This window comes from Phocoena phocoena, chromosome X (assembly GCF_963924675.1).
Source record: "Phocoena phocoena chromosome X, mPhoPho1.1, whole genome shotgun sequence".
NCBI lineage: Eukaryota > Metazoa > Chordata > Mammalia > Artiodactyla > Phocoenidae > Phocoena > Phocoena phocoena.
This window is the reverse complement of record NC_089240.1, coordinates 99,859,212-99,877,677: the sequence shown is the minus strand read 5'-3', so window position 1 is coordinate 99,877,677 and position 18,466 is coordinate 99,859,212. Positions and strand designations below refer to the sequence as shown.

The 18,466-nt window shown below is 40.3% G+C and overlaps 1 protein-coding gene across 1 annotated transcript in view; it reads right to left on the bottom strand.

The window, feature by feature from the left end:
* DOCK11 (dedicator of cytokinesis 11) overlaps positions 1-18,466 on the bottom strand; it is a 197,898-nt gene that overhangs the window by 72,033 nt on the left and 107,399 nt on the right. Inside the window, exons 24-31 of the mRNA XM_065901242.1 lie at positions 14,238-14,356; positions 12,367-12,436; positions 12,160-12,285; positions 11,144-11,215; positions 10,095-10,241; positions 6,449-6,532; positions 2,494-2,605; positions 249-427 (exon numbers count right to left, since the gene is read on the bottom strand). Of these exons, the coding sequence (XP_065757314.1) occupies positions 249-427; positions 2,494-2,605; positions 6,449-6,532; positions 10,095-10,241; positions 11,144-11,215; positions 12,160-12,285; positions 12,367-12,436; positions 14,238-14,356 (909 nt within the window). The remainder of the gene's footprint in view (positions 1-248; positions 428-2,493; positions 2,606-6,448; positions 6,533-10,094; positions 10,242-11,143; positions 11,216-12,159; positions 12,286-12,366; positions 12,437-14,237; positions 14,357-18,466) is intronic.

Sequence of the window (18,466 nt, the reverse complement as noted above, 5' to 3'; positions counted from 1 at the left end):
TTTATGTAACAAGTCATGAAGCAGCTGTGCTGTTCTTTAGACATGATTTGAAAAACCAGTGTTCTTCTTCAACTGTTATCCGAACAGTATTTTTAAAACCTAATCATTTGAAACGGAAACAAAACGTATTTGTAAAAATAACTTCATCAATCCTCCTGTAACGTTCCTTACTGAAAACTTCACCTTGAACATAAAATCTTCTTAGAAACTAACTAATGTGATACTGATGATGATACGAACATCCTTACCTTATGCTGGTATCTAGTGTCAAATGCATGTTTTATCAAAAGATTCTTTATGACAGAGATAGCTGTATATCTGATATCATAATTGTCTTGAAGAGCAATGGAGGTTTCCCTCAGAAGTAGACCAACCAAGAAGTGATGCTTGCAATACTCATCTGATAAACTGTATTCAAGGTTTGAATCTGCAGTATAATGAAATTTAAACCCCATTTATAAAAATATTCAAAAATTACTTTAACATTAAAGCACTATATTTATTAGTTAGTCATATGTGACCACGCTAGCAAGAACTATATTGTTATGATTAACAAATATGAACAGTTCTTTTATCATATAGAATAAGCATGCAAAATTTTACAAGATACGAGCACTCATCATTGGGGCTAGATGATAGCCTTAATGATAATTTCAGTCGGTAAGATAGTCCCTAGAATTCTTTGTTTTTCGAGATGCTTTTCAAATCTTAGAAATCTTAGGATAAAATCTAGAATGAAAGAATACTGTATTTGGCAGTGTTTTAACACATTTCTTCGTATCTGAAGAGATTTAGTTACAACTACAAATTGGAGTAATTCTCTACAGCAATACTTGATTCGCTTGTCTGTCTGTATTTGTAAAGTAGGAAAAGGAAGAGAAACTAGACAACTGAATCACTGCGACAGTATTAACTACTGACTGTTCTAGTAAATGTTATATATTGGCCCCAATACAATGGGGTACAAGAACAATAAGAAAAACAGTCTCATCTCACTCAAATTCATCACGCGAATACAAATCTTTTATTTCATAAAATTACCGCTTCAAACTATTTCTTTCACTTCCTCTTAGATCGTCAGTCCATTTTAAATCCCAGCTGCTAATATCCTGGTTTTCCATTTCTTTTCTGGCCTCTTCAGCACTTAATATAATATAATGCTATATATTCAGTTAGGACTTAATAAATGCTAAATCAGATTTAATTTAATCCTAAATGCTCATCCCTTCTTTTCCCTGAATTCCTCAAGCCATCAATAAATACTGGGGGAAGTATCGGAGCTATACATGCTCAGAATCTAATAAGGGAGCAGTTGAATACGGGTGCTTGGGTTTTTAAATATTTTTTCTCCATTTTCACTGGCTGGCATTCAAGCACTGAAACTGGTACTCAGCAGCTACCCTCCTAGAGACCGAGGTAGCTGATATTCTTTCTGCCATTGGTCCTGCTCTTTTGTGAATCCCAACCACTTTCTATGCACAAGAACCAGTACGGACTAACCCAGGTGGCCTTATCTGGGTCGACTTTACAATGGTAGTAAGGTTTTTTACTTCAGGGGTCTGAATAAATCGAATCAGGTAGTTTCAGCCAACCTCCAAAACTGCGGCCAAGCAGTCATTAAGCAGGGTCAGAGAGAGGGGAGGCAAGCCTGGCAGAGATGAGACACACTTAAAGAACAGCTACCCTCTAGCCCCCATGCTGGCTTGAGCCAAAACTTGTTTTCTGAGGATGGTGTTTTAAAGTTGATTCTTCTAGCAATCAACACTCAAGCTGATTTTAAGAGTTAACAAATACACCACCTCCTAGGTTTTCTGGGTACATTAACTAAAGCCTCGTCTTGGCTAGGGAGGATTTAAAAAGCAAAGAGAGCCCCCATCCATCTTAGCCATTCATGAAATCAATTGTTTTTAAAGACAGCAAACTACTTTAGAGTGAACCGAGTTAAACCTACCTACTGAAGTCAAACGGTCCACCGCAAATGAAAAAAAATCTAATTAATATATGAAAAGAAAAGGGACAAATAAAAAACATAGTAACATAAGAATAGTGCTACACAACAAAGCATTCAATAAAACTAGCAATGGAGATAACTGAAGGCATTTCATCAATTTAATACATACATATCACTATTTTACTCTGCCTTTATACTTCTCTTTTGATGTTCCATTCAGCAGAAATGTATTTATATGGTTTTTTCTTAATTCAGTCTCACATTAGAGTCCAAACAGTACTACAGAGAGCAATTTAACTGGTGTCTGACATCTGTGTTTAAGCAGCAATCTATGTAACACACCTAATTTCTTCATTCTATGAATACTACCACTGACACTATGAAGGAAATGCCGAGTACCATTAACGAACCTATCTTCACATAGTAACAATTCTGACATTACCTTTAGATTGACTGGTTTAACTAGAAAACGTTATACTATACTAGCACTAGCCAAAAACAGGAAAACACAATCCCTAATGATGGAAAACATAAATACATACCTTGAACTCGCTGAAGTTTAGGTTTTGCAAATGCCATTGGCAAATTCAGAGGAATGTAATGTTCGTGATTGCAAACTGTTTGCAGAAATTCAAACTTGTATTCAGCCAGGACCTAAACACAAAGAAATTAGACCAGAACTCCTATTTAGTAGTCATTTACTATTTTAGTGATTAAGTACAGTGCATTAATTTTCAAAACGGAAGTGTTTAGTATTTTAGGCATACCTTAAAATGTGACCTGTGCAGTAAAGAGTTAACGTAGCAGGTCTAAGACTGCTCACCTTAAAAAGGCCTGCTTGCGGGCTTCCCTGGTGGCGCAGTGGTTGAGAGTCCGCCTGCCGATGCAGGGGACACGGGTTCGTGCCCCGGGCTGGGAGGATCCCACGTGCCGCGGAGCGGCTGGGCCCGTGGGCCATGGCCGCTGAGCCTGCGCGTCCGGAGCCTGTCCTCCGCAACGGGAGAGGCCGCAACAGTGAGAGGCCCGCGTAACGCATAAAAAAAACAAAAAACAAAAAAAAAAAAAAAAAAAAAAACAAAAAGGCCTGCTTGCACGGTTGGTCATTGGCTGGCATTTGGGAAATTTGGATTTTTTTTTTAATTATATAAGTTTCAGGTATACAACATTATAATTTGACATCTGTATACACTACAAAGTGATCATCACCACAAGTCTAGTTGCCATCCATCGGCATACAGTTTACACCCCCTTCACCATTCTGCCCACCCCCCAACCTCTTCCCCTCTGGTAATCACTAATCTGTTCTCTGTATCTATGAGTTTGTTTGGGGTTTTTTTTTGTTCATTTCTCTTTTTAGATTCCACATGTGAGCGAAATCGTATGGTATTTGTCTTCCCATCTGACTTACTTCACTTAGCATAATACTTTTAAGGTCCATCCACGTTGTAAAATGGCAGGATTTCACTCTTTTTTATGTTTGAGTAGTATTCCATTTTATATATATACACATACAAAGACACACACACACTTACACACATATATACCACATCTTCTTTATCCATTCATCCATCGATGGACATTGAGGGTTATTTCCTTATCTTGGCGACTGTAAATGATGCCACAGTGAACATAGAGGTGCATATCATTTTGAATTAGCGCTTTAATGTTCTTTGGATAGATACCCAGAAGTGGAAAAGTTGGGTCATATTATGGTAGTTCTATTCCTAATTTTTTGAGGAATCTCCATACTGTTTTCCACAGTGGCTACACCAATTCACAGTCCCACAAACAGTGTACGAGGGTTCCCATTTCTCCATATCCTCTCTAACATTTGTTATTTCTTGTCTTTTCAATAATAGCCATTCTAACAGATTATGAGGTGATGTCTCATTGTGGTTTTGATCTGTGTTTCCCAATTAGTGATGCTGAACGTCTTTCCATGTGCTGTTGGCCATCTGTATGTCTTCTTTAGAAAACTGTCTATTCAGATCCTCTGCCCATTTTTAAATCAGATTGTTTTTGTTGTTGTTGAATTGTATTAGTTCATTATATATTTTGGATATTAACCCCTTGATGGATATATGATTTGCAAATATCTTCTCCCATTCAGTAGGCTGCCTTTTCATTTTGATGATGGTTTCCATCGCTGTGTAAAAGCTTTCTAGTTTGATGCAGTCCCATTTGCTTATTTTTGCTTTTGTTTCCTTTGCCTTTGGAGTCAGAGCCACAAAAATATCACTAAGATGGATGTCAATAAGGTTACTGCCTACGTCTTCTTCTAGGAATTTTATGATTTCCGGTCTTACGTTCAAGTCTTTACTCCATTTTGAGTTAATTTTTGTGTTATGATGTAAGAGAGTGGTCTAGTTTCATTCTTTTACATGTGACTGTCTAGTTTTCCCAACACCTTTCATTGAAGAGACTGTCTTTTCTCCGCTGTATGCGCTTTGCTCCTTTGTTGTAACTTATTGTTCATATATGTATGGGTTTATTTCTGGGCTCTCAGTTTTGTTCTGCTCATCTGTGTATCTGTTTTTATGCCAGTCCCATACTGTTTTGATTATGATAGCTTGTAGCACAGTTTGAAATCAGGGAGCATGATACCTCCCGTTCTGTTCTTTCTCAGATTGTTTTGGCTATTCAGGATCTTTTGTGGTTTCACACAAAATTTTAGAATTATTCGTTCTAGTTCTGTGAAATATACCACTGGAATTTTGATAGGGAATACACTGAATCTGTAGATTGCTTTGGGTTGTATGAACATTTTAACAACATTAATTCTTCCAATCCATGATAATGGAATATTTCCATTTATTTGTGGCTTCTTCAGTTTCTTTCATCAGTGTCTTATAGTTTTCAGTGTACAGGTCTTTCACCTCCTTGGTTAAATTTATTCCTAGGTATTTTATTCTTTTTGATGCAATTGTAAGTGGGATTGTTTTCTTAATTTCGCTGATAGTTTGTTATTAGTGTATAGAAATACCACAGATTCCTATATGTTGATTTTGTATCATACAACATTACTGAATTCATGTATTAGTTCTAACAGACTTTTGGTGTAGTCTTTAGGGTTTTCTGTATGTATTATCATGTCATCTGCAAATAGCGACAGTTTTACTTCTTCCTTTCCAATTTGGATGCCTTTTATTTCTTTTTCTTGCCTAATTTCTGTGGGCATCCTTGTCTTGTTCCTGATCTTTTTGTTTGTTTGTTTGTTTGGCTGCGTTGGATCTTTGTTGCTGCATGCGGGCTTTCTCTAGTTGCGGCGAGCGGGCGCTACTCTTCGTTGCGGTGCGCGGGCTTCTCATTGCGGTGGCTTCTCTTGTTGTGGAGCACGGGCTCTAGGCACACGGGCTTCAGTAGTCGTGGCACGCGGGCTTAGTTGCTCCACGGCATGTGGAATCTTCCTGGGCCAGGGATCGAACCCATGTCCCCTGCACTGGCAGGCAGATTCTTAACTACTGTGCCACCAGGGAAGCCCCTTGTTCCTGATCTTAGAGGAAAAGCGTTCAGTTTTTCACTGTTGAGTATGATGTTAGCTATGGGTTTGTCATATATGGACTTTATTATGTTAAGGTATGTTCCCTCTATACCCACTGTTGAGAGGTTTTATCATAAATGGATGTCTAATTTTAGTAAATGCTTCTTCTGCATCTATTGAGATGACCATATGATTTTTATCCTTCATTTTATTAATGTGATGAATCGGGTTGACTGATTTGTGGATGTTGACCCATCCTTGTATCCCTGGAATAAATCCCACCTGATCATGTTGTAGGACACTTTTAATGTATCGTTGAATTCAGTCTGCTAATGTTTTGTTGAGGATTTTTGCGTCTATGTTCATCAAAGATATTGGCCTGTGACTTTCTGTTTTGTGGTGTGGGAAATTAGATCTTGAAACAAACATTTCCTACATGATAAGACTGTGCCTTCTGTGCCAACCTGTTCAGCAGTGTGCAAACCATGTGATTTATGGTGAACATCTGCTTTCCTGTCCTTTCCAAGACTCTGGAAATTTTGACCAGCCTCAAATACATAACTAGCCCCCAACAAAACCCCTAAGCCCTGAGTCTCAAATGGGCTTCCCTAAAGAGAAATGTTGCATGCATGTGGCTCAATTTTCACTGCTGGAGAGAGGATGTGCTCTATGTGACCCTTCACAGGAGGGAGGGCACTCAGGAAGCCTACACGTAGATTGCCAAGGACTCCACTTGATGTCTCTTCCCCTTATTGATCCAACTGAGCATCCTTTTTGTGTCACTGTAATGAATCTTAGCCGTGAGTACGTCCTGTGAGTCATTCTAGTGAACCATCAAACACGGGGTAGTATTGGGGACCCCCAAAACACTATCCATGATTCCCTGCTTTGAGGTATAACTCTAGTCAAAGCACCTAAATGAAAACAGCAGTTCCAAATCCTCCAGAGGAGAATGTCACCATTGTTCTCACGCTCTAATGTCTGACATCCACTGCAGTTATGTCCTTGTAACTTACCTTAGGATCTTTGGGGCTGAATCCAGATATATAGTCATTTATCAAATTGAAAACAAATCCTCTATCCATTAGTGTCAGACAGCGCTATAGGAACCAAATCAAAATGGTTAGTTACATAATTCTAAAGGTCTGTCAAGTTTTTAAAATTCAAAAAAATTTTAAATTTTTTCCACATTAAGGGGATGACATTCTCACTTTTACAGATAATAGAAAAACTTTCAGAGATTTAGGTGACCTTAAAGAGATAAAGGGGGACTTCCCTGGTGGCACAATGGTTAAGAATCTGCCTGCCAATGCAGGGGACACGGGTTCGATCCCTGGTCCGGGAAGATCCCCCATGTTGCGGAGCAACTAAGCCCGTGTGCCACAACTACTGAGCCTGCGCTCTGAGAGCCCGCAAGCCACAATTACTGAGCCAGCGTGCCACAACTACTGAAGCCTGCACGCCTAGGGCCCGTGCTCCGCAACGAGAAGCCACCGCAATGAGAAGCATGCACACCGCAACTAGAGAGAGCCTGAGCCCAGCAATGAAGACCCAACGCAGCCAAAAATAAATAAATAAAATAAATAAATTTTTTTTTTTTTTTTTTGCGGTACGCGGGCCCCTCACTGCTGTGGCCTCTCCCGTTGCAGAGCACAGGCTCCGGACGCGCAGGCTCAGCGGCCATGGCTCACAGGCCCAGCCGCTCCGCGGCATGCGGGATCCCCCCGGAGTGGGGCACGAACCCGTGTCCCCTGCATCGGCAGGCGGACGCTCAACCACTGCGCCACCAGGGAAGCCGATAAATTTATTTTTTAAAAAAAAAGAGAGATAAAGGGCAAATGACTTATCATTGGAATTGGGACTCAACTGTATAATTTTCAAACTAAGATACAGATACACATATATACATACACACACAAATACATGTATACATGTATACACACACATATACGTATATAAACATATATACGCATATATATTGATATGTAATCTATTAGCTATACTGCCTCATTTTGGTTAACTCTCAAAGCTCAAAGTGAACTGGAGGGTGGTTAGCGGGGCTTGCCTATGTGAACATTTCAGGCCAAAAGTGAAGTTTTTCTTTGGGCCCTGTGAAGTCTTGGCCTACAAAACATTCTTCCTCTGTGACAACCCTACTAGTTGTTCATATTTTCCTGCTATCACTCTCCTGGTTAAGGCTTTCATTACCTTGCAACGGCACAACTGCAGTTATCCTCCAAACCTGTCTTCCTGCCACTAATCTTTCCATCCAACTGCTTCCAGATTAATCTCTAAGTCCTAGCCCTAATCATGTCACATTTCTTCCCCAAAGCTTTCAACAGTTCCCTATTGCCTCTAATATAATTTCAAACTCCTTAGCTTGGCATTCAAGGGCACTCACAATCTTGTCCCAACCTACTTTTCCAGTTTTATCTCCCAATACAGCTCATCTACTTATTACCCACTCAAGATGCACTGTGCATTCCCACCTCTGGGTCTCTGCTCACGCCAGGTCTAGCTAGCAATTCTATCACTGCTTCTACATAATCCTGCCCATTCTTCAATGATGAAGCCCATTTTCATTAACCACCTTGGTCTACGGGGCCCTTTAAACACCTTATACTAGCTTGTATTTTCCTTATTATTTTCCTGTTTTCACCTAGAGAGGACAATAGGAACGATCTCTTTTTCTTATGTTCTCCATGGTACCTACAGTAACCCTGTGAAATAGAAGGAACTCAATATTTGATTAATCAGCCATTTGTATCTCACTTCTCATCTCTCCTTTCAACTTCCACTGCCTCATCACCTCTCACCTGGATTAATGAGGTAGGCTTATATTTATCTGTTCATCCAAAAACATTCTGAGGATCTGTGTTTGAAACAATGCATTACATTCTAGAGAAATACAAAGGTGAGTAAGATATGGTCTTTAGTCTTGTCTAATGGTAAAGACAAATAAACAAACAAACAATTAAAATACAGCACAATAAAAAGTTATACACGTATGTAAAGGACGGTAAACAACAGAGGGGTGATCAGCCCTGTGTGGGAAGGTTAGGAAAGAGTTGAGCCTAAAAGATGAATGGACTCTGCCAGGCAGACAGGGGGGAAAGACTGGTCTTCTAACTGGTTGCCTTGACTCTGGCTTTTTCCTCATCTCTTCCAAAATCTTTGGTATATAGACAGCTCCATGGCATATAGCTCCGAATCTAAATCCCTTAGCCTGACATTCAAGGCCTTTCATCATCTGGCATCAGATGGTCTTTCCAGCTCTACCTCCACACATCCTGAACTCTGCACAATGACTTTCTTGCTCCTCCCCGAACAATTCTTGAATACATGTATCTCATCTTTGCTCATGAATCCTCTACCTGAAACACCCTCAACCCTGTCTTGGGGAACTATTCTTCTAGTCTCTGTTCATACTACCTGGTCCTAATCCCTCCCTTTCTTGTTTTCCGATTGTATTTTGTTTGCATTTTCAGTATAGCAGTCATCACACTTGATCTTGTACATGTACTGGAATATAATTACAGAGATAGCCTCTCACATCTTTGGATTCTCACATAGAAGACAGACAAATGTTTGTTGACTTGCATGAGGTAAATACTGCTATTAAATCGACTATGTTCTATTCCGTTTACACAGCAAACTTCAAGTTTAAACTCCATGGAAGAAACGGAGATTTTATATTTCAAATAGTCTCATCTTTACTTTAAAAAGATACGTGGATGTTTGGTTTTTAATACACAAAAGGGCTCATGTAATAGTGTTAAAACTTTGTTTTAATTCTGGTAAACAGAGGTCTTACATCAGAAAATCATGCTCTGGAGATCTGAAACCTAGTTGTGAATTTTTAATAAGAAAACAAGGGTATGTGAGATACTAAAACTGCTTGGGTGGATTATTGACTATGAGGTTCTTAAGATAAGGTTGAGACATGATGAAAGGCTGTGAGAAGATGGGGAGTGGAGAGAAGTAAAAACTAAGTGCCTTACAAACCCATGCCCCTTCTCTGCAGCAAATCAAATATTATTATTACCCACTTTCTAGAACAATCGCATTCCAGCACTGCCCCTTACATACGGAGAATAACAAAATACAATAATGAGAAACGTGCTATCTTTCATAAATATAGGAGTTTCTGACATCTCTCAAAATAGTCTCACTGACCAAAATCAACAATTTTCATTTACATGTATTAGCAACAAGTAGATGGTGATTATATTAGCAATGTGTAGACTGTGCCTTTAGTTCAAGAGTTACAAACTCAGCGGCCAACAGGGTCTGAGAAGCTATTTAAATGTATAGAGTGTCGGGGTATATTAAGGAGTGGTGGGGTTTGTGGCAACCTAGAAAGTACATGCCCCACCTAAAGGCATTCAAATTAATATTTCTGAGAAACACCATGTAAAACCAGCAAGACGTGCCTTCTGGTTAAGCCACCTATGTGGGACCTCCCTCTGATTTAATTAATTAACCATTGGGGGTGGGGGATCAAACATGGCTGTTTAACTGAATTGATGGATTAATTCAGTCAAAAGTTTCTCCAGCAGCCTAGCTGAGTCTCTAGAAAGTAGGTAATTTTTTTTCTTTGGCTTTAAAGACCATATCGGTGAAGAATAATTCCTTACCATGTTCTGGCTGCCTTTAACTCACCTTCAGGAAGCTAGCCAAACTATAATTGACGTTTCTGGACTCGTCAGGAATCTCTGCATAGCGAATAGTCACGTGAGGAATTATTGCAAGAAGCAATGAATGTAAGACATGATGATATGCCTCAGAAAATCTCTGGCCTCTGGGAAGCTTAAATTAAATAGGCATAGAAAAAAGAGTTGCAAAAGATCTAAATCAATTGCTGTTTTTATTTTCAGACACATTCTGTATAAAAATGTGTTTTTAACTGGAGTTTAATTTTTCTCCCAACTTAAAAATGACATGGCTAGTTCAGTATATACTTTAGATCATTATAGGAACTATCTGGACATCTAATACCGTAACTGACTGAAATCACGAACAAGAGTAGGTCATTCTGACCCAACTTTGGAATCGTGTTCCTGAGATACAGACACATCCGTTTGTTCATTCCATGTTTTTCCTGACACACAAAGTATACATGTATCCACGCATCTCAATTTTAGTAAACCTGCTCTGTGAAGATTCTGATAAACATGATAAGTATGAGGTGAATATTTTTTACTTCACAAATCTTAGCTTTCAATTCCTATAGCTAAGAAAATTTCTTCGTACTTTCGAAAGAGTTTAAAAATATGACTAAATGTATACACCACATGCCAGGAACACACGTATTATTAAATAAAGTGTTTTTAACTTTGTACATGCCTTCGACCTTTCTAAGAGAATGGTTCTTTCTTATTTGGTACTTGTTCTTCTTCCAAATGAATGTTCTGACATAGACATTTTAAAACCACAAGACAAAGGGAAAGCTTCAAAGATAATGCATTTAACATGGCAAATACCTCACAGGAAACTATGTGGAAGAATCTCTGACGATTAGACTTTGAAAACATATGAACTGTCAGATTTTTGCAATACATCCATTGTTTTTTTGCTTGTTTTAAGCAAAATTGAAAAAGCTAAGGGCTAAGAGCCCTTAAAATATAAAAGAGGATTTGCATGTCACGGCTACCTGGGAATAAGATTAGCCTTCTTTGTCTATGTTAAATATGATTCTTGAGCCTACTTACCTTAATTTTATTCTCTTCCAACAAGTATGTGGCCATAGACTTTGCAATAATTTCAAAGAAAAACCATGAGTACTAAAATAAACAAATAAATACAAATCAATCTTTAATAGTTACCCAAATCCTTGAAGCTTAGCAGAGGTTGACGAATCACTATGGATTTTGTCTCTGAACTTTAGTAACATTTTAAAGTGATCGCAATTGTCCAAGTCCCACAGGATACCTTCAAACTGTGTTGGCAAAAAGGTAGTAGTGTACCTTAGGGCTGGCTGGTGATGTACAAAGGCTGTTTGGTGGGAATGTTTAACTCAGTGGGGAGGGGTGTTTTATCACTGACACTGCTTTGAGTTGCCTACATGTGGTGATAAGAGCAAACCAACTTTTAGTTTACTTTAGTTATTGCTTTTAAATTCTCTATAGACAGTGAATTGTATTATGGCCTGCACCCAGTGGGGGACCCAACCCTGCCCTTGGTACAACACTGGGGCCAGCCCAAGTAGCAGAGGTGTTTGTGTAAGTGTAATTTGAAGGGTACAGAGAAGCCTCAAGCAGATACATCCTAAAATACCCAAAACTGAAATTCTACCATTATTAACAGGAATAGTAAAAACATGACAATAATAAGAGCCACCATTTGAGTGCCTACTATGTGCCAGAAACAACACGTTAAATGCTTTGCTTATATTTTAGAAGTGAGGAAGTGGAGGCTCAGGACTGTTAAGTAACAGGCTCCGGGTCACAGAACTATTATGCAGTGAATAGAGGATTCTAGCCCAGGTCTATCTCCTCCAAAATTCTTCCTATTACACATTGGACTGTGGGCAGGATGGGGTGGGAAGGGTGAAGGGAATGAAGGAGGTTCTGTGGAGAACTTGGGGGGAAAAGGATGTGTAGGTAAAGTGGTGAGGAAAAGGAAAGTCAACACGAGGAAACGATGAAAGACTAGAAGTGAAATGGGAGGGTATCAAACAAGCATATCTCTGGCTGCTTTTCTTGCCTGCCGTGTCCTGTGCCCTTACCTTTAGCAGTTTGTTTATTGCTAAAAAGTCTGCAGACTGTTTCAATACCGCTATCATCGTAGTAGCCAGAGTTTCATGTATCAGCTGGGCCTGAGGAGTACTGGGTTTTTCAGGTCGGAAGCTATACTACAATCAAAGAAAACGAGCTGTGAGACAAAATTCTCTCGGAAGACAAACTGCTCAGAAAGAAAGCTTTACTCCACAAACCTTTATGAAGGATCTCAAGTAATTATCCAAGCCTTCTTCATGGCACTTTGACACGATATGTAAGAGAACCCTGAAACAACATTCACAAAAGTCAGCATGTCAGGCTACCATTAACCACTATAGTTTGATTGTTCGATAAAACCATCATACTTAAACCCTAAAAACACCTAATACTGCCTAAATAATTAAAGGTGAGATGACTGCATTAAATGTCATCTTAGTTTGGGTCTAACAGAGATTTCAGCATCTAACACGCTCAGGGTCTTGTAGAATATGTTTCCTGGTTCAAAAGACGGATATTTTATTTTGGCAACCCAGATATTTCATCTCCTTTCTAAACCACATTTGAAGTATGGGCATAACTACTACCATATAGTGTAAAAAAAAAAAAAAAAAACACCTTCAGTAAAGTAAATATTGAAATCCCCTCTAGTGAGAATAAAAGGAAAAGAATAGAAAAAAAATGTTAAGCATGACAACAGATGGGGGAAAAGGGAAGGGAGAGACAGAGCAGGTATAATGATATGAACTAAAATTGGAAGTAAACCTAAGATTCATAGAAAGTTTTAAAATTATGAGACCAGCAGTGGTTCTCCAACTTTAGCGTGCCTCAGAAACACCTGGAGGGTACTAGTGCTCACCCCTCTCCCAGAGTTTCTGATTTTTTAGGTCTGGGGTGAAATTCAATGATTAGCATTTTTAATAAGCTCCTAGGTGATATTAATGCTGCTGGTCTGGGAACCACATTTTCAGAACAACTGGACTAGAATAATGCTTTTTAAATTTGCAACCAGACTATGCCCAGCAGCAGAGAAGAGCAAACAGTATGGAGGTGTGTGGCGCTTCAGCCCTGAGGCTCCAGAGAGGCTCAACAGAAGTGGCAACAGCAGAAGCAGCAAAGCCAGAAAGAGCCAGCACTGAGCTCACAATTTTTTGGAAAACTCCCGTTTTAATTTCAAAACTCAGGTGCATTTTGCATCCTACTCTACAACATATCCTTGTTTGTTTTCATATAAAAAGAACACTCCATTATTCTTTCGAGTACAATTTGATGGCCTAGGGCCACTCTGTCCAACGTGAGAGCCACTAGTCACAAGTGGCGATTAAATGAATTAAAATTAACTACGATTAACACTTCAGTTCCTGGGCTTCCCTGGTGGCGCAGTGGTTGAGAGTCCGCCTGCCGATGCAGGGGACGCGGGTTCGTGCCCCAGTCCGGGAGGATCCCACATGCCGCGGAGCGGCTGGGCCCTTGAGCCATGGCCGCTGAGCCTGCGCGTCCAGAGCCTGTGCTCCGCAACGGGAGAGGCCACAACGGTGAGAGGCCCGCGTACCGCAAAGAGAAAAAAAACCAAAAAAAACCTTCAGTTACTCAGTTACACTAGCCACATTTCAAGTGCTCAACAGCTAAATGTGGCTAATGGCCACCATATTGGAAAGCACAGGTATAGAACATTTCCACGACTGGAGAAAGTTCTACTGGACAAGACTGGTCAAGGGCAATGGTTCTCAAACTCCCTTGCATTAGGGAATCATCAGGGAAACTTAAAAAATATATACTGATGCTGAGTTCCACCTTCAGAGATTCTGGTTTAATTGGTATGAAGTATCGTCCGGGAACAGACATTTTTAAAAGCTTCTAACATGCGGCAGCTTTAGAACCTCTGGTTGAGGAAGTTTATCCTATGGTTTCTGGTATCACCTGTCCCTGGGGATATAAGTCCCCTGGTCTGAGAAGTATGAAACTAGAGAAAACTGATATTAGATTTCTGACTTTGGGGTTCTCATTTGGAAGATAAATTTATATTTCAAATGAAGAAATGCAAAAGGAAACAAAAGTTGCTTCTTGGTGTTATGACACTGAAACTCACATGGTGCAGTTGATAGGCACGTCATCTTCATGGGTCATATTTGTGAGGACTCGGAAGAGTTGCATAAGAATTACAGGTAGGAACTGTATCATGACTTGGATCTCCATGGCATGCAAACACTAAAATAAGTCATTATTAGTTATGAAAATAAACCAAAATATGATATAACTTGCAAAGGTGAAACAACAAAAAATTAAGTAACGAAAACTACATTCACTAGAATATAAGCTCACTTTAAACACGAGCTTCAGGGGATAGGGGACTTTGTCAGTTACTTTAGCCACATCTCTATTTTGGCACTCAGATTCTGTTAGTTCATTTAATATTAAATGCTCTATTGAAGATAAGTATAACTGGGATCAACAGGTTTTGGAATAAAGACAACAGACTCTTGGTAAACCAACACTCAATCGGGGCGAGGAGCAGGCATGTTTGGAGGTAATGGAGACGGGCCTACCAGCCCCCGAGTTCGTGTGTTTTACAGGGGCAAGTGGGCCATTACTTTGTGGCGAGAAGTTACATGGGATTCAATAAAGTGTGTTTCTATATATAATTGGCTTTACACTAGCACCATCCACAAGCTGAGGCAGTTCCGCATTCTAACATCTCACAATACATTTCTTCAAAGTGCTAACACTCATCTCTACTGATCAGTATCTCGACATCAAAAAGAAGAAATATCTCCATGTATACATAGAAATGATACAAGCAGCTAAATATGTAAAATGTCTTCCTTCTTACTTCCCTTCTCTCCGCATTCATTTATTCACTCATTCATTCACTCAATCATTTAGTCAACTGGCCAACCAAAAAAACCTCACTGAGCACCTTCTACACCAATTCAATATTTAGTGCCCTGGGAAATACAGACACGGGTAAAACAAGTCTCTGTACTAAGGAACTCAGCATTTACCTTTCATAGCTTCCCTTACTCTTGCTCTATGTTGCCATCCTTACTCTCAGCTTCCCTTTTCAGGCTTTTCTCGTCTATATTTGAATCATCTCAACAGTGACCTCTGAGATTTCCGGGCAGCCTCTCTTCAATCGGATGCATAAGGCAAGAAACTGAGCTCAGGGAACCCATGGTCTATCCTTCAGGTTTTCCCTTCCTTTTGCCCTCTCTCTTCTATCCTTACAGCCATCGCCCTTTTTCAGAACTCTAACCTATAACCAAAATAGTCTAATAATTTTCTAGTAGGTCTATGTACACTTTCTCCTCACTCCCAATATGTCTCTCATTTCCAAAACTTAATCCTCCTCAAATAGGGGTTACATCAGGCCACCCTGTGCCACCAACAAGATTCTTTTGATGCTTCCCCATGACCTAGGGCAGTGGTTCTCAACCAGAGACCATGTGCCACAACCCAACTCCAATGTCCAGAGACGTTTTGAGCTGTCACAATTGGCGGTGTGTGTGTGTCTGTGTGTGTGTGTGTGTGTGTGTGTGCGCGCGCGCGCTACTGACATCTAGTGGATAGGCCAGAGATGCTTCTAAATACCCTCCAGTGAACAGGACAGCCCTTTACAACAAAGACTTATCCTGCCCCAAATGTCAATAGTGCCAAGTTTGAGAAACTCTGACCCAGGTATTAAGTCTAAGTTACTTAAGACCCAACTTACACTCTTAACCTTAACACTCATCATTCTTCACGAGGCCACACTGGTGTCTCGACTGCTCCTTGAATGTATCAATGCACTGCTACCTTTGTTCACACTTGGTAGCCAAATCCTCACCACCCTTCCCAGTCAAGTTCAAACCCCAGTTCAGTGAAGCCATTCATTCACTCATTCAACAAAGGCATACTGAATGAACTTTCAATTGCCAAGCGCATCAAAAAAAACATGGTTCCTACCATCAAGAAGTTCACAGACTATGGGGGGAAAACACATGGAACTAAATCACTGCGATACAAACACTAAACAGTATAACAGCGGTATATACAAGGTGTACGGAGGAAGAAGCAGCCGAGTCGGCCAGTGAGGAGGGAATGTCATATGAGGCTTCAGAAAGGAGGAAGGTTCAAGGATCGTAAGTAGGATCACATCAAGTAGAAAAGAGAGACGGACCTTCCATGCAGAAGTGATCTCCCTGCACCAGTACTGTTCCCCTGGAATTTACTCTCCACACAGCAGCCAGAGGGTTCTTTCGGAAAGGCAAATTCCACAATGTCATTTCCCTCTGTTACAAACAAAACCAACCACCACGAACAAAAAGTCGTGAAGGGCTCCCCGTCCTACATGTATCCTGCCTATCACTCCCCACTCATCTGAGGCCATCCTCCTGCTTTGCTGTTCAATGTGCTCTAGCTACGTTGTCTTTGCTTTTCTTCTTTCCACACATCCCACTGCAAAGTGTTTACACCTGCTGCAATATTCTGTCATCCTTTTACACAGCTTTATCACCTATGGCTGTCTTCCTCCCATCAGCTTCTTTTCAGCTTGAAATGGTGTCATCTCCTAGACAGGCCTTCCCTGACAAGTCCATCTTGACTGCACTCCTGGTCATGCTAGAGCCCATTAACCTGTTCTATTTTCTTCACAGCACTCATCCCTATGTAATGTGACTGACTTATTTATAAGCTCTCTACCCCAACTAGAGTAGGTATGTTGTCTAACTCGTTCCCATTATAGTCCCAGCATCCAGTACAATATGTGACCCATAGTAGGTGCTCAATAAATATTTGAGGGATGACTGAATAAATGAATAAAATAAGGAACCAAAGGGATAAAGATGGGAACCCTCTAGTCTCAGTGGTTCCTCGGTTTTGTGAAGTCTTAGCATTTATACCCTGTATCACGCATTTGACATTTAACTACATATTGCTTTGGACTATCACTTGTACTACTGACTTACATTGTCATTTGACTTAAGTGGATCCTGTCTCTCCGACTGGTTGTAAGATCCCTGCAGACAATGAGCCTAAGTTATTCTTCTCTGTAAGCCCCACAGCATCTAGGAAAATACTGAACACATAAGGTCTCAACATGTAGATGGTTAAATGAAGTGATGAAACACTGTCATTTACAAGGACAACAGGTAGCAAGGCTTGATAGAAAGAAAACAGGACTAGGAGTCAAGAGACACATCAAGAGACAGGCTTGGCTCAGCTCTGCTAGTAACCAGAATGACCACAGGCAAATCACTCTCCTCGGGCCTCAGTTTCCTCATCTGTAAAACAAAATCGCTAAAGATCCCTTTCAGCGCTAACACTGCATACAGGAGCTCTTTCTATAATCACATGGCATTTCATTCACTGCCACTAGAGGGCAAGCATAGGTCACATAAATATCAGAAATTCCACACCCTTAAAAACGCAAATATGAGTACTTTCTTTTTCCTCCATCCTAAGAATACCAGTATAGGAAAACAGTGTTCTGTTCAATTCTGTTAAAACTTTTACAAAGCTTCCCCACTGGAAGAAAAAGCCAATGATCTCAACAGACAATGCACTCACACGTAGAGCGGGAGTTCTAGACATTACCCAAGAAAAGGATTTGAAGTTAGATGACTACTATACTTCTTAATGATAATTAAGAATCGTAGCCACCATTTATCGGCTACCTCCCTGATTCTACCCTTCCAACAATATATTTTCGGTATGGTAGGCAGAATGATACTTTAAAAACAAAGTCACATCATATTAGGAGGCCTGACCTGACCAGCAACCCAGCCACCTTTCCAATGTGAGGGCCTATCATTCTGTGTGCCAGACACACTGAAACTCCGGCTGTTCCTTGAGCACACCAAGCAAGCTCCTCAGGGCCTCTGCCCTTGCTATTCCCAGCTCTCCCCCAGAATTCCACATAGCTGGCACCCTCCTTTCCTTTAGGTCTCTGTCAAACATCACTTTACTGGAGAGCTCTTCTCTGACACTTTATCTAAAAGAGGGACTCCTTATCACTCCTACTCCCCTGCACTATGTTTTGGTTTTCTTTATAGCACTTATTACCACCTGACATGACATACACAGTCGGCCCTCCGTATCCACACGTTCCGCATCTGTGGATACGGAAAGCTGACTGCAAGGGACTTGAGCATCTTTGGACTCTGGTATCTATGGAGGGTCCTGGAACCAATCCCCCGAGGATACAGAGGGACCACTGTGTGTGTGTGTGTGTGTGTGTGTGTGTATGCATTTATGTGTTTATTGTCCATCTGTCTCCACAACAAAGTAAGCTCCTTGAAAACAGGGATATTGTTTTTTTAATTTATCCTTCCAATGTTTAGA